At 42.5% G+C, this 16326-nt stretch overlaps 1 protein-coding gene across 1 annotated transcript; it reads left to right on the top strand.

The window, feature by feature from the left end:
- Positions 1–98: 98 nt before the first annotated feature.
- Positions 99–15475, top strand: LOC146635386 (uncharacterized). The gene is made up of 19 exons (XM_085346902.1): positions 99–394; positions 2059–2139; positions 2913–3063; positions 3162–3289; positions 3592–3827; positions 4356–4429; positions 4559–4659; positions 4770–4996; positions 5731–5834; positions 6821–6936; positions 7654–7889; positions 8014–8057; positions 8152–8267; positions 8923–9158; positions 9386–9495; positions 10988–11103; positions 11467–11702; positions 13648–13754; positions 13979–15475. The coding sequence occupies exons 1-19, from the start codon at positions 178–180 to the stop codon at positions 15072–15074; spliced, it is 3732 nt and encodes a 1243-aa protein (XP_085203028.1). The 5' UTR covers positions 99–177; the 3' UTR covers positions 15075–15475.
- The last annotated feature ends 851 nt before the right edge of the window (positions 15476–16326 follow it).

The following is a 16326-nucleotide window of genomic DNA, read 5'->3' as shown; positions in this document are numbered from 1 at the left end:
ATTTTAATTAAAAAAATTTAGTATGGTCTTTTTCTCGTTTGTGGTTCATGTTTCCAGCCGGGCAGCATTTGCTGTTGTACGTCGCCTGTAGTGTAACATCCGTACCGCACGTTCCCCCACGCGCGTTAATTGTTTCATCTCCGGTAAAGAAGTGAGCGGGACCCACGGAGCCCCACCATGGAGCCGGACTCATCCGACCCCAATACGTCCAAAACCGACATGCTGAGAGGAGTCATCGCCGAGAAGCTCACCTTGGCCGCCCGGGAGATCTTAGCGGTGGTGGAGAAGACTGTAGCCGACTACGAGGAGGAGGCTGTGGGTTTCAGGCAGGAGATTGACCGGCAGAGGAGACTGCTGGAGCTCCTGCAGCCTGAAGTCAAGTTAGAGGCTTTAGGTCTGTGTGTGTGGATAACAGAACAGTGTGTTGTTTCCTGCGGAGAGAGCGAGAGCTCGCGTAATGACGAACCCCGTTTACAAAACACTAATTTAACATTTCTTTGCTTGACGTGAAGCCCATTGACATTCGAGTATTCATCTCAAAACCTGATTATAACACTCCTTAATTTGGTATACATGTAACACCCCTGAGCCATGTCATATTTCAGAATTTTAAGTTTTTATTGGCTCGTGGTAATGTCACAAAGCTAGCCTTTGGTTTCTCTTTAAGTGAAATCCGGTGGGCTTTTAAAGCCTTGAAATGTCGTTTAAAGTCAGCTACAGCTGCTATAAAACCCTCTCTAGAATGATGACAGAGTCATCGGGACTTAAAAAACCCATCCTAGTGACTGATTTAAATAAACATTTTAAATCGTTTCCCAAGTTGCGCCGCTGTTCCCGAATCAAAACAAAGATGGCGGCCTGCCGGCTACATGGACACAACGGTGTTTGTTCAAGCGCTGTGGTGCGATTTTACAGCGCTTTCCATGACTGTTTCTGTTGAAATTTATTTAAATCAACTATAAAAAATACTGTGCTATAGTTAACACACAGCTGTGCTGTGAAACCAGCGGTTTTAAGTTCCCAACGTATATAATGTTTAGATATTACCCGTAACCTTTTTGGGGCGGGTGGGGGTGTTTCTTTTGACTTCGTCGTTCATCTTCACATTGTCTTTGCGAACCTTCAAATAAGCATTGACTTCTCTTGCTAATAATCACAGTCCTTTATTTTTTTGTAGACACCCATTTTTTAGAACATATCCCTTATATATTTAATTTTTTTTTTTACAGCTGTCTATGGTTGGATCTGGCCTATGTCATGAAACGGGATATCCTTAAATGTGCTCTCTAGCCTTCAAGTCTCTGCGAGGGGCAGCCAATAAGAAACAACGTGGTTAAAAAGGACTCGTGTCACTCAAGAACCTCTAGCAACTCTAGAATTTCACTCACATGTGATGTGACAATAAAAGTGATTTGATTTGATTTGATTTGACCTGCCGAGGAACAGTCATGTTTCCCTAGGAACCAGTTGTTGCTAAGTGCTTGTCAGCTGGCCTGTGTCCATGGGTTGTTCCGTGTATGTAGTTTGTGTAATAGTGTAATAAGTTTTGTCCACGCATTTGCTAAAAACAGTTCCACTTACCCTCTGACAATAAAATGTATGTAAATTGGACCTGACCATTCTGGGGTTGAAACAACAGGTAGCTCCATGTGCTTTGATTTAGCAGATTTGACACAAATATAAAGAGACTTTTGTCTCCTCCTGGGATCATACTGGGAATCTTTGGCGTATTAGGCCGATGTAGACACCACTACACAAAGGACTTTCCCCTGGAAACACCTGCAGGCACGCAAAAGCCTGTATGGACACCAAATAGCTGCCATATGTGAGAGCTATTTGAATGTGGGAATCCTGGAGTCTGCAGTTTGTTTACATGTAAATCAGGTGAATCTAAAGCTTAACTCATCTACTGCTGTGACTCAAGAGAATGAAACAGGTTGCTCGTTAATCAGCAGTGTCATCTGCGCTCATAAGAATAAGAATAATTCTGACGTGAAATCTTTTTTTTGATTGTTTTGTTTTATTACTTAATAACACTAAAATGCTTATATGGTGCAGATGACCAGCAGCAGTTTTCCCTTTGTGAGGCTGGAGGAGGTCGACTACCAGAAGATCAGGAGCAGCACAAATATGAGCAGAGTATGACTTTTAACCTACTTTGATATATGTAAACAAAGTCGTCATATTTATATTTGTAATGGATCAAGATGCACAGAAACATAAGAGATGTATCTATCTATCTATCTATCTATCTATCTATCTATCTATCTATCGATGTTCGTTTGTATAAATGCAGTTCAAATTAGATGTGGTGTACTGCAGGGATCCTCTCTGGGCCCACTGTTGTTTCTGTTTATGTCATTTGGTACTTTTTATTTGACTTTGTCAAATGCATTGCTGTAATGAACAGTTTGTTGGGCATTATAACCTCCCAGTATTTTTCTCTTAGTAATAAGTTGAATTAACTAAGCTGAATTTGAAGCTGAATTTCAGAAACAACAAAATTTCCCAAATTTGAGACATAAAAGACTGATAGAGTCAAACATTTGGAGTTTTTTTAGTGTTCAGGTAAAAAAATATTTGACTGCAATTTGACCCCAGTCAACGGACAGTTTCAGTTGTAATCACATGTTCACGCACTGAAGGGGAGAGTGTAATTAACCGTCCTACAGAACTGCTTTAATGTTCAGATAATGGTTGGCAGACTAAGTAGTGATAGAAGTGTTCGTTGGAGCCTCGTATAATTGTTTTTTTAACAGCAAACAAAATTTGAAGACGAGAATTTAAGTAATAGCGTTTCTTCCTCTTCCTGACGCGGCATGTTAACTGTTGTTTATTCATGGTTGCACATTTGTATGATTAATGCTGTCATGTGGGAAAACTAAATAAATAAACTTTGAATTTGTTTCCAGGGGTGGAGGACAGCCAAAGCCTGGGATTCTCAGGCTACAGTGAGGAACAAATAGAGGAAGACGAACATGAAGATGAGGATGAGGAGGAGGAGGAGGAGATGGCACAGCAGTGTTATGAAGCAGCACCACGGTTACAAGATACAGACACACTGTAAGTGTACAGACACCGCTCTGTGTGTGCGTGTGCTGTTGTAACATTTGTGACTCATCTGCTGATCTTGAGGTTATTTTGTTCTTTTCCTTTTTTAGGCTCGTGCCTTCCACGGTTCAGACTGACAGACGGAGAGCAGACAGACCTTGGATCAGTGAAACGCAGAGTTTCGTGGACCTCAGGATCCGCATCCTGGACTCGATGATCGACGTGCTTTCAAAGAGGGGTGAGTGTGAGAAAGATGTAAATAAATAAACCATTACTGTTGCATCTTTAAGGGTTTGGATTTTACTCTGGATGTTTTTCCCCATATGATTTTAAACTGAGGACATGGAGTTTTATGGGCAATGTGACTGCTGCAGATACCTCATAATGTATTTCAGCTTATTTGGAGCATTTGTAAAATACAGCTAAAGCACAGGAATGAATAAAAAGTCACTTTTTGTGTTTTTAATCAAAGCCTGTAGTCTGTGGGTGAAGCTTTTCCTGCAGTCTAGATAAAAACTTGTCTATCCCTCTGCATCGCAGTGTTTCAGAAGTACCCACTTCATGAGCTGCAGTGTCGTCGTGGCCTTCAGGAGGCCGACTTCCTGCATCTGCTTAGGTCAACCTTCCCCCAGCTGGCTGCTGATGAACCTTTTGACGTTTTTATAACTGACAACACCAGAAAGCTGCAGCCTCTGAAAATAGACTTGTGGACTCCGGAGGCGATCGAGAGGACCATCAGGGCAAATGGGAATTCTGCCCTCTACATCCGCCTGAAGGTAAGGTGCCTAATGTGTGACGCCCTCGCTGGAGTTAACTTCCTGTAAACTATGTTCTTGACTTTGCTCGTTGCTCTGATGGTGTCTTTTGGAGAATGAATCATTCAAGCATAAAAAGGCTCAAACTCAAGGGATGAACCAGTGTTGTGTCTACACAGAACAGAGGACTTGGCGTAGAATCAGTTTTAAAATGGATCTGCAGGCAGTTTGTTTTCATTTCTTTAGTTTTATTAAATGAATCTATGAAAAATGCCAAAAGTAAAGCATTTTTGCACCAACAAGGTGATTCCTGAAGAGCTATTATGGTAAAAAAGTGTCATATCTCAGCATGGTGTGCAGTGAGATACAACAGTGAGCATCCACAGCCATCTGTAGAACACAGTGGAGGCTCTGTCATGATGTGGGGCTGCAATCCAGCCAGTCTAGTTGGGATCTTCTCATAAGGAAAGAATCGTGAACAGTCCTGCAGTCTGACTCGTTTTTGTGCCATTTTTCTAAAAAAAAACTGTCAAAACATCTTTATTTCAGAATCAGCAGAGTTTAGAAGCTGAAGAGGAGCTTCAGCCATTGCACGGAAATAAAGCTGCTGCTGAGCACATGAGGTACCTCAAGTATTCAAACGCTGCTGTAAATAACCAGTAAATATAGAGGACAAAAACAAACAGATACATCGTATATAAAAGGCTAAATTATTTGTTATAATGTTGTTTTTGACTTCTTTACTCTTTCAGGAAGAGGGTGGGCAGACCTGGGTTCAGGAAAACACAGACGCATGTAATGATCAGAATCCGCATCCTGGGTAAAATGAAGTCTGACGTGCTCTCAGCCAGAGGTGCGCCCAATAAAACCTCCAGTTTGGTGTCTCTTTGGACAAACTGTGTCTCTTTGTGACTGTGAAGTTAAATAGTAAAAGCCTGTCCATGTGTGTTCATTGTTTTTCAGTGTATCAGATGTGCCCGCTTCATGAGCTAATGTGCCCTCGGGGTCTACAGGAGGATGACTTCGTGGACCTGCTGAGGTCCACCTTCCCTCAGCTGACTGCCGATGAACCTTTTGACCTCTTTGTGAGTGACAAAAGCAGAAAACTGAAGCCTCTGAAAGTACGGTCACTGACGACGGAGGAGGTGGAGAGGGCTACGAGGACTTCTACGCTCTACATCCGACTGAAGGTGCTGATTCACAAAGACCTTTGTCTGCTACTAAAAAAATCTTAGCAGACAAAGAAATAATCTGGTTTATTGTCTGTCTTTGTGTTTTCTGAGAATCTTGAGCATTAAATAGGTTGTAAAACTCCACGTGTGACCAGTCAGGAGTGCCATTTGTACGGTGGCCCTGAGAGGCCAAACGGACTGCAACTTAAGAAAACACCAGCAATAAGAAAAACGCTGCAAAAGCACACAAAACACACAGAAATAGAAAAAACTAAAACAGAAATAGGAAAAATCAAATTTCCAAAAGCACAAGGGAAGTGTTTCTGGGGAGACAATAACCCGACGGACCAGTTGCAGGAACCAAAATATGCTAAGAACTGCACTGAGAGACACTTAAAAGAAGTGGAGGATCTATCGGTTTGTGAGGAAAGAAAAGATCAGAGTTAAGTGTGTTAGCCTAACTATTAGCCTAAAAATCCATCATCAGTATTAAATGAATCATGATAAAACACACCTAGCATGTTTTGGGTTCCTGCAGCTGGTCCGTCGGGTTATTGTCTCCCCAGAAACACTTCCCTTGTGCTTTTGGAAATCTGTTTCTTTCTATTTGTGTTTTGTGTGTTTTGCAACGTTTTTCTTATTGCTGGTGTTTTCTTAACTTGAAGTCCGTTTGTCCTCTCAGGGGCACCGTACATTTGCATTTAACTACACAGACCAACAGTACACCACTAAATCTTTTCTTTCTTCTGTAGCCGTCGGAGGAGCTTCAAGCCTCAGCGAAACAGTTCCTGAGTGTAGGAGATGTTTTAGCTGAAACTCTTCCATTGACCCTAAAACCAACCAGAAAGAAACCCGGGTAAGTCAAAACCTGACTATAATAAATATTGGCTAGTCAGCCATAGCAAACAGATCTGTAAAAGCCTAATTTTAAGGTTTTGCATATCAAGACAGGATGAAAAACAAACTCAGTCAGGCTGTGGTCTGCACTTGACTCTGGTGACTGCAAAGTGGCCAAATCATCACCCCACTGTGCCGACTCTTGGTATGAGGTGTGTGTGAACTTTAACATGCTGACTGAGGCCCTTGGAGTCTGAGATGGAGCTTTTTGGTTTCCTGTAGTTTCTCCGGGCATTGCACAGTCTGACCTTGTGGTGAATGTGCTGGGGCATTTACTCCTGAGAAGATCGGCAGCTGCTTTGAATGTTTCCACTGTAGAAAATGAAGCAGAATGATGGATGTTAGATTCTTTGGTAACTTATTTTTTTCTCGCAGATACAGTTTCTTCTTTAAGATCGTTGCTGATGTTTTTCCTCCTCAGCATTCTGTTAACACACACCTGAATGCTGCGAACCATCAAACTGCCAAAACCTCTGCTTTCCTTTAAGTTAAATGCATAACGAGACAGTAGGGCTGTGCGATATGACCAAAATCTCATATAAGACATCTATCGTCCCGATAACGATATAAATCACAAAAATTTTACATTTTCTGTAAATTCTGTGAATCTCGGGCAGCTCGACTTGCGCGAAGTGTTTCCAGCTGGGCGTCGTGTAGCTGGAGTCGAGTGTTTTAACTGATGCATGAAACAATACATTTTTAGTCATAAGTTGTAACGGGCGCCGTTTTTATTACACGGCGTGCTGCGGGGAAAAGCCTGTTCTGACGTTTGAGTCTAAGGTTTATTTTTTAGCACCTGGCGGCTCTTTTTTGCTTCTCATCCGTCAATACTCTGCATCTTTCACGTGATTCAGTTTATTTTGAAAAGTCTCAACAGGATCTTGAGCTTTATTGTGATTCATCTCCTTTCCTTCTCCTTTTTCATCTTTGTGTGTTGTGTCTCAGAGTACAGTCTGCTAGGAGGAAACCTACCAAATCTGAGCTCAGTGACCCATTCACACATGTGGATTTCAGGGTCCGGATCCTGGAGGACCCTCTGATGGAGGTGCTCACACCCCAAGGTAAATTGAAAGCTTTTAGCTCTGAGGTCACATCTCCAGTTCCTGTATGAGGTGATAATAATAATAATAATAATAATAATAATGGATTTATATAGCGCTTTTTTTCAAAGCGATTTACAATGCCACTATTCATTCACTCTCACATTCACACACTGGTGGAGGCAGCTACAGTTGTAGCCACAGCTGCCCTGGGGCAGACTGACAGAAGCGAGGCTGCCATATCGCGCCATTGGCCCCTCTGGCCAACACCAGTAGGCGGTAGGGTAAAGTGTCTTGCCCAAGGACACAACGACCAGGACAGAGAGCCCGGGGATCGAGCCGGCGACCTTCCGATTACAGATGTGCTTCCCAACCCCCTGAGCCATGGTCGCCCCAACGACAGCTTGTGTCTCTCTGGAAGCTTTTCTGCTGAGACTCTGAAATGTTAACAGTCTGTCTATAAAGAGGCTCTGTGAGTGCCTGCAGGCTTGTACAAAATCAACACACGGGTCTGAGTCATGTTAACGTATTAATCATATTTAAAGAAATTTCGCCTCAAATAACATTGGGTCGTTTTAAACCAAATGACTGTAACTGATATATAACTGTGAACCTTTTCGATTGTTCTCGGTAAACGCCGGCTGTGACTGTGACCAGCACAAGCTACAGCAGCAGTATATCCTCTGTAACTCGTGTTATTAGTTCAGACTCTTACCTACTTGGCTTTTGTGTTCCCAGTGTTTCTGAAAAGCCGCATTCAGGAGCTGCGGTGTCCTTATGATCTACAGGAGGCTGATTTCCTGGACCAGCTGAGGTCTTCCATCCCTCAGCTGGCTGCAGGTAAACCTTTTGACATCCTCACTGCTGACAAAAGCCGGGTACTGCAGCCGCTGAGTGTGGTCACGCTGACACCGGCGGAGATCCACAGAGCCATCACCTTAAGGAGAAACACTACTCTCTTCGTCCGACTGAAGGTACCGTGTAAACTTGAGACCAAGTATTTGATCTGTCGGTCATAAAAATAAGGACAGTGTTGCTGTTTTTGGTGGAAACACTTAAGATACAAACCTTTTTTGTTTTTACCTTCTGGGGGAACAGGGAGCCGGTCCGTCCACCCCAAATCCAACCAGACTGGACACCAGGTGAGTTAATGTTAACAAGCCTCAGCTGCTCATTAATCAATTTAATCTCTCGTTTTATCGCCTGATCTCCATCACTAACGTTATTGTGTCCCAGAGTTCAGTCTGACAAGAAGAGCCTGGGCAAGCCTCAGCTCAGTCGATCAGACTCCCACGTAGATCTGAAGGTCCGCATCCTAGAGGACTCTCAGATGGAGGTGGTCGCACCCCAAGGTAAATGCACAGCTGCTACTTGTGTGTCCAGAAACGGCTTCAGCTGCCATCCATACACAGCAAGCTTGTGGATGCTAGCAGACAGCAGAGCTATTGTCCTCTACCCGTCCTTAAAAATGTAAATGTAAATAATTAACTTTATTCCTTGTGCTGTGGTGACACGGCATGGTGTGGTCTATGACAAGTACTGCATATTGTATATTATTCGAAATGGTTTTGTGAAATTTTCTTTCAATGTCAACTCTGACTTTGGGCAGTAACCATGAAGGTCTAATGGTTAGCCACCCTAGGTACTCATGGGTCTACTGTGGATGCTAGACTGCTAACAGACAGGCAGACGAACTGAGCCGATTACATACTCCTTCCCTGCGGGGCAAGAATTACCGTGGTCTTGACTTGTCTAGTCTTTGGAAATGAAACAGTCTTTAGAGACCAGCAGAGTGGGTTGAAGCTGTAAAACATGAATGAGAAATAAAAAAGTCTGATTTTACATTTTCATAAGAGCCCTGACTGTGGTTGTTTGCTTCAGTTCAATAACAATAAATCAGCCAAAAAGCTTCCCAGCATCTTTACTGTTTTTAGTTATGTGTTGTACACGTCATGGATAACTGAACAAGCTGTGACTGAGTGGATTCATTGTTCTCTTTCCTCTTAGTATTTCAGAACTACCCACTTCACAAACTGCGGTGTCACCGCAGCCTGCAGGAGGACGACTTTCTGGAACTGCTGAGGTCCACCTTCCCTCAGCTGGCTGCTAACGTACCTTTTGACATCCTCACGGTTGACAAAAACAGGAAACTGCAACCTCTGAATGTGGAGTCACTGACTCCAGAGCAGGTCTACAAGGCCATTGATTCATCAAGGATCAATACCCTCTTCATTCGACTGAAGGTACTGTGACTCACTACATTTTAAAATACACCTACTCGACATTATCCGGAAACCTTGTACAGCAAGTACAACATTGCTCTCTGGTACAAACGTGAAACTAAATGTGGATGCCCTTATCATGCATCGAAGACTGTTTTCTGCTGAAGCAAAGACATTTTGTGATTTTTTTTTTTCTCTTTTTTTTAAAATTTCTTTTCTTTTTCTTTTTTAATACGAAACTCTTTCAGGCACCAGAGAAAGTCCAGGTTGGTGCGAGGAAGCTTGAACACCTGCAGAAAAAAGTGGACACAGCTACAGAGTCGTCATTTTTACCCGAACAAACTGTGATGCATGGGAGGTGAGTCGGTCAAACTATCCGTCTTAGCCGTTCAATAGAAATCTATAAAGAGACAGGAACATATGTGTGATGATGCTTGAACCTTCAAACTCGCATGTGATCGTGAGTGTTAGGTAGTAACTGAAGAAACAAGACTGTCACTGAAAGCTGCTGCTCTTCACGGCACCAGCATACTGTCAGGTTGGTCGCTGCAAGTGCCGCCAGTGATGTCGTCACCCAGCCGAATCCATTTATGCTCACTGTTACGGCACAGGAGGCGGCTGTTTTGTTTTGGTGTCCTCACTCAGATAATGTCAGCACTGTGTTGCAGGATCTCGCTCTGTATAATCTGTGACTTTGAGCTTCACTATTGATTTATCATTAAAACAAAAGTAAAAACCAACATTTCAACCCTGGAGCGGCAGCAGTACAGCTAGACCTAGTGACAGCAGCTGGTATATCAATTTGATGTCAGCTTTGTCATAATTTTACATAAATTCCTTAGGGATTAATAACATATCCTGATTCCGGTCTACCACACAGCAGGTATAAAAAGGCTCCTAGATTTCAAAGTTGAGGTGGTATCTTCACATGGAGGTTCCCTGGACCTTGGTGTTACCCAGTAGGCCATAGAAAACATACCTGTGGAAGGGTGCACTTTATAGTCTCCAGTTCTGTCAAGTTTAGAAAAGTTGTGGTGTTCACTGATGTACAATCACTGACAGTGAGTTGGAAAAATATTGTCAGTATTCCTGTGCATCAACTTTGTTGGGGTACTTTAATGCTCCAGTCAACACGACCTTGTTCCTTGGTGTCCTCCACCACACCGGCCAAAATGGACTAAATAATGTGGGGGGTTCATTGAGCCAGTCAGTTGCTGAAGATGTGTGGATGAAAATTAAAACGTGCTCTATCCAGCTTTTTTGTGGGTTGTTCTTGGTGTGGAGTGGTTGGTAGATACGAAGACTGTTCCAAGGTGGTTCAACAATGGGCCCAGTTCAGGAGCTCAAGGACCTGCTGCTGAAGTCTTGGGATCTTGATGGTTGTAAAGGCAACTCTGCCTTTGTCACATGACCATCTGCTGGTTTGGGAACACCCTGGCATCCCCCAGAAGACGTTGAGAAGGTAGCCAGGGAGCTCTGCTTACACAGCTATTCCAGCTTCTCGAACTCAGTTCAGTGGTAGAAGATGTATGATAGATGGAGGAAACCTCGCTTAATCTAAGGAGCTTGGAAAGAGACTACGATGACCTGGATGACTGAGAACCTTCAGAGACACTCGCTCTTCCAACTTTTCCGGTCTAAGAAAAAAAGTATTTTTTTGCAGATTAAAAAAACGTACTGAACATTGTCTTACTCTGCTGCAGTGACAGGACTTAAATTTGAAGCTAATCTTTACTGCTTCCGGAAATATTTCTCACATTTGTTCAACTTATTAAAATAGATAAAGGTAATAACTGTAAAGGGGCCAGTGTAACGCTGTGGTGTCTGTCTCTAATGTTATTGTTTCCCAGGGATCAGTCCGACAGGAGGAAGCCTGGTAGGCCTCGGATTAGCCAATCAAGCTCCCATGTAGATCTCAGGATCCGCTTTGTGCAGGACTGGGATGTCAATGTGATTTCACCTAAAGGTAAATTTAAAACTGCTCATTCTGTGTTCAGATTGGTAACAAATGTGCACTGATATGTATTTTTAGGGCCATACCTAAAAATTAGATTATTTAGATATGTGTTTGTTTAGGTTTTCAACTTTCAGTGTCAGGATTTGGAAAATTAGGCAAAGTTGGACAAAGTTGCCTTTAGGATTGCTGTCACTAGGGTTTTATATCAAATTTATTTTAAAAAAAATCTGTAGGCCTAATGCAGCAGTAGCTTGTAAGGTGAGCTGTCTCTTTTTTTCTTGTTAATGTTAGTACAGTCAGCATACTGTTTGTTGTGTTTGTCTCATGGATAACTACCTGCCTGACTATTGGAGCTTCTCTGTTTTTTCTCAGTGTATAATAAGTACCCGCTTCATCACCTGAAGTGTCCTCGAGGCCTGCAGGAGGCCGACTTTGTGGAACTGCTGAAGTCCACTTTCCCTCAGCTGGCTGCTGATAAACCTTTTGACGTCCTCACAGCTGACAGGAACAGAAGACTGCAGCCTCTAAAAGTAGAGCTATTGACTCCAGAGGAGCTGTACAGAGCCATCAAGGCGAGTGGGAGCATTGTCCTCTTCGTTCGACTCAAGGTACTGCATCTGACTGGGTAGATATTTGTGTTGTCCTTCAGAATGTCTGTGAAAGATCTAGATAGATTAATTGACCAAAAGTCTAATAAGTCCAACAAAAACTGAAGTAACACTGCTCTCTGCTTTAAATGTGTGTCCTTCATTCTACAAAGGTAGAGCAAATCAAGATGCAAACTGTAAATTAATAACATTCACCTCCAAAGGAAAGTTTCCATCTTAATGCTGCAGTCGGCAAAAAATTTCATGAGGTGCAACTTTGAAGGAACATGTTCTCCAGTTCTTTGCATCACATCTTTCACAATTTTACTACCACTTAGCAAATATTTGGCAAGTGTTTGCAGACAAGTTGGCTCCTTCTGTGAGGTCTACTGGCAACCAAATCAATCGTAGGACATTTTTGTTCCAGTATTCATTTCGCAAATGTCGCCCGCTCAACAGCAAGTACCCTCTAGCAACCACTAACCAACCAACTGAGGTAAAGTACACTTTTCCCTAGCAACCAGTGATTACTAGTCTCTACGCCTCTGTGACTGATGCGTTTTATATTTGCCTCAGAAGTCGGATGTCTTGGACTGTGAAGTCAGGGCTAGTTCAACTTGAGATGTACATTCCAGTTGAAAATTCCGACTGGGAGCTCTAAAATTCTTACTTCTAGGTTCAAATGGAAATAATCACGGGGCCTTAACCCTCTGGCGTCCAGGGTATAATTGGCCGTTTTTGACTACTTTTGATTTTACCTCTATATTTCACCTTTAAAATATGTTTTTCTTGCCTTGTTTGGTATCATTATTTTCAGCACAACCTCAAATATCTGAAATTTGAGTTATTCTTTCATTTTGGTATACTATATTAGCACAGTTGATCTAAATTCAGACAAAAAATTCTAAATCTGAGTAGAAAAAAGTTATATTTTTTTACTGTAAAACCCACAAACATGTTTAACGAATCATTTTCATAACTTGAAATGCAAATAGAAATTGTACATTTCTAAAAATTATGCACAAGTTTTGCAAACAACAAAGTTATCAGGTACTATTTGCCAAAAATGCAGCCAAGGCCTCAGGCGTTTTTTATATAACCATTTAAATCTATTTACAGAACAATCAGGTGTTCTGCACCAAATAAGAAGGCACACAAATGATTTGTGCCAGTCCAAAAAAAATAGTTTGTGTTCAGTATAAGACAGAGGAGAACACCACAGGTCTGACAGCAGGAGGTGCATCCGTCCAGTTTTCCATGTGGGACCAGCATTTACACTGGAATCTGCCTTTGACGGCTTTTTTAGAGCAAATATGAAATTCAGCAGTCTAACTGACACACAATACGAGACAATAACTACACAACACACTAACTACAGCCTCCAAACACGCTAAACGTCACTAATGTCTCACATAGGAAAACTCTCTCACTCTGTCTTTCGCTCGCCCGCTTTCCGTCGCGGGTGTCACTCCTAAAAACTTCCTCTTCTCCCTAAACAACCAAGTGTCACAGGTTGCCTTATCATTTTTTTGATTGGCTGACATGGTAAACTCTAACACCAATAGGGAAGGGGTGTTATTTCTTTTTCTTTTTTCACTCGCAAAGGGAGATATACTAGCGATATCTGTAGAAAACGCAGTTTTTACCGTCCTTCCCGCTGTAAACGCCACTATTTTGTTCAGAAAAAAACATCGCGTGTATTTTTTATCATAACTCTGGTTTTACGTGGCCCATCGACACAATTCAAAAACTGGTATATAGTTTGAAGTCCGCACTTTTGAGCCAAGTTGAAATGGAGACTCCGACGTGCTGCATCTTGTAGCTGTGTCGTCTTAAATTGGTCATGTGATTTTGACGCGCCGGCGCGTCCGGCAACCCCAGAGGGTTAAAAGTTATTTTGATGTATGCTCACGTACCAGAGGTTAATGATTTCTAATTCGACTTTATGTTTTGGATATTCACGCAGGCACCTGAGGGAGTCCAGACTAGTGCGAAAAAGCTTGACCTACAGAGAAAAGTTGACGGCACTGAAGAGTCTCCGTCCTTTACCGAGCAAACTGGGCTCCACATGGGGTAAGCACCACCTGTTAGATCCAATTGTTAAAAAGTCTGAGGTTTGCTGAAAGAGTCTAACTGGACAGATTGCTTTTTATGAAACATTCACTCCCAATCAATTCATGCTCTGTGGTGTTAGAAGATGCTACACAGACACCACTTTGAATATTTCAACTCACCAGTAAACTGTTTGTCATTAATAACAACAATAAGCCCTAAACTTTAAATTTCTGTTCCCACAGAAGCCCTCATCAACCGGAAGAAAATCCAGTGAACATTTTCTCAAACAGCTCAACATCACATCACAAAGATGTGGAGCTGAAGGAATCTGAGGGTGGTTTGGAGTACACTGGTCTCTCGACCTTGCAATCTTTAATACTTTATGAACACAACGAGTTGAGTGATGGGCTTCCCAATGAGAAACCAAACATAACCAATGATCATCTGGTGAACGGTGAACCCGAGAAGACGAAAGGGAATCGACGAGTCAAACATTCAGTCATCCGAATAAAGAAGGCAAAGCAGAAAATGTTGATTCACAACAGCGAGGCTCTGCTGTCCTGTAAAGTCTGCCAGATTTTACGTGGGTCGACAAACATGCTGATCAAACACGCCTGGAGTCATGTGGACGAGCGAGAAAGGCTCTGTGGAGTGTGTGGAGAGCAGTCAGTGTCTGCAGAGCAGCTCAGGAGTCATCTTCAGACTCACCAGAAAACGCACACCTGCAACATCTGCGGGAAGTCCTTCCTCACCGTCGTTGGCTACAGGGGTCACCTCGCTCGACACAAGGGAAACACGCCGTACAAATGTAGAACCTGCCACAAAGCGTTCCCTGAGAAGTGGGTGCTGAAGAACCATGAGTCCCGGGTCCATGCAGTGGATAAGCCACACAGAAAAAACTTTTCCAAGCTGAAGCTCAAACTTCACCGGCCGACCAATCATGCGGGGGGGAAGCCACACAGCTGCAATGTGTGTGGGAAGCGCTTCCGCCACCTGGATACTTTGTCTCAACATGTGGCACTTCACTCGGGTAGCACGGCAGCCACAGACAGACGGATCCATACAAAGAACCACAGCAGGGAGAGGTTGTTCGCTTGCGATAAATGCAACAAGAAGTTCTTTCACAAGTCAAACGTGGTGACTCACATGAGAGTCCATACTGGAGAGAAGCCTTACAAGTGCACACACTGTGGGAAAGGTTTCAGCCAGGGCCACTGTGTGAGAAGACACCTCCTGATCCACCAGAAGAAGTACCACCAACAAACAGAGCAGCTTAGTAGGGTTGAAACTGAAGACAGTTATGCTAAGGTGGACAGCATGCCCTCTCCCCAAAAATGAAACTAAAATGTGGTGGGTGTGTACAGTAGTGACCCAGAGGGGGAAAGATGTGCCTCACCCTCAATACCAACCGATCTCTGGGGAAAGTTAGCTTATAGGTTTCTAGATAGTTAGAAGGTGAGTGTTCAAGACGGCCCAGACGGTAGCGGCTGAAGTTCAAGGGATGACAGTGGTTCCTGATAACGTCACCAATGTAAGAGGGTACCATCCATTTATTTCATGTTTTCTTTCACTTTTTAACAGTGGGCTGCTTTTTTTATTCTTACTTAAACTAATGGTTACGTTCAGTGTTCTTCACAATGTCAGAAAGGCAACTTCTCAGGATCAGCTGAGGCCTTCGAATGCCTTGATTTGTTCAGACCAAAACTCTGAGACCCAAAGGTTATTCAGTTTACAAACAAAGTAAATATTGAGTATTTTTTGTGTTTACCAATAAAACTAGTGCTCTTAAAGCAGGTAGGGCATTATCTTTTTTGGCCAGTATTAGATATTTGCCAGTAAATGAAAATTTAAAATAAAGAAATAAGTACATTAGTAAGTACACATAACAAATGTTATGTTTCGTGTTTCAAGTGGAAAAATAAAAAATATCACCTGAGATATTAGAATATCAGTTACCGGTATCCTTCTTAAAACTCCAGTATTGGTCAGGTTCTAAAAGTAACTTTTTGCATGTAGTGTCCACAAATTTTCCAAGTTCCTTCACTATGGTTTTTTGTTTTCGACAAAGATTCAGCATATTAAGGCGTGTTTATGTTGCTATATGCTAGCAGCAATGTGGCAAAGGAATATCAAAGAAAACAAAATAATGGTTAGCGACTCAAAGGTTAGAAGAACTAAAATGTAAGGTTACTATGGTAAACAAAGCCTAGCTTCCTTTTTTTGGGATATAATTTGAGCTGGAGGAACCTTTAGTCCTTGGAAAGATCCTGGACATTGAAGCTTAATTAGCAGTACTGCGCTGAACCTGCACTGGCGTTTACCTGCACTTGTGAAACTGAGTTGATTGTGATAAACCAGGAGCTGTTAAATCTTGACCAGCAGTTACTTTGAAACTGGGGAAGGACAAAAAGACTTCAAAACTGACTGAGTCTACACATGAACTGCCAGAGCTGTGAAAATGGGAGGAAAAAAAGGTACATTTCCAACTATTGTGTCAGCATAACTAGCGTTTACGGAAGTCATGCTAATCAGTAGTCCACCAAATGTTATTAGTTACATTTCTTGAGAATGAACATGGTGCAGATTTAAC

Source organism: Diplotaxodon limnothrissa, linkage group LG3 (assembly GCF_057381915.1).
Source record: "Diplotaxodon limnothrissa isolate DT_005_m linkage group LG3, D_limnothrissa_male_GT1.1, whole genome shotgun sequence".
Classification (NCBI taxonomy): Eukaryota; Metazoa; Chordata; class Actinopteri; order Cichliformes; family Cichlidae; genus Diplotaxodon; species Diplotaxodon limnothrissa.
Note: the sequence above shows the minus strand (reverse complement) of the source record. Positions and strands in the feature narration are given on the sequence as shown.

Bases quoted from the DNA above. Each gene is read 5' to 3' on its own strand.
- LOC146635386 (XM_085346902.1), top strand. From the start codon at position 178: ATGGAGCCGGACTCATCCGACCCCAATACGTCCAAAACCGACATGCTG. The intron at 2,140-2,912 runs GTATGACTTTTA...ATTTGTTTCCAG, and splicing joins GCAGCACAAATATGAGCAGA to GGGTGGAGGACAGCCAAAGC. The intron at 9,496-10,987 runs GTGAGTCGGTCA...ATTGTTTCCCAG, and splicing joins CAAACTGTGATGCATGGGAG to GGATCAGTCCGACAGGAGGA.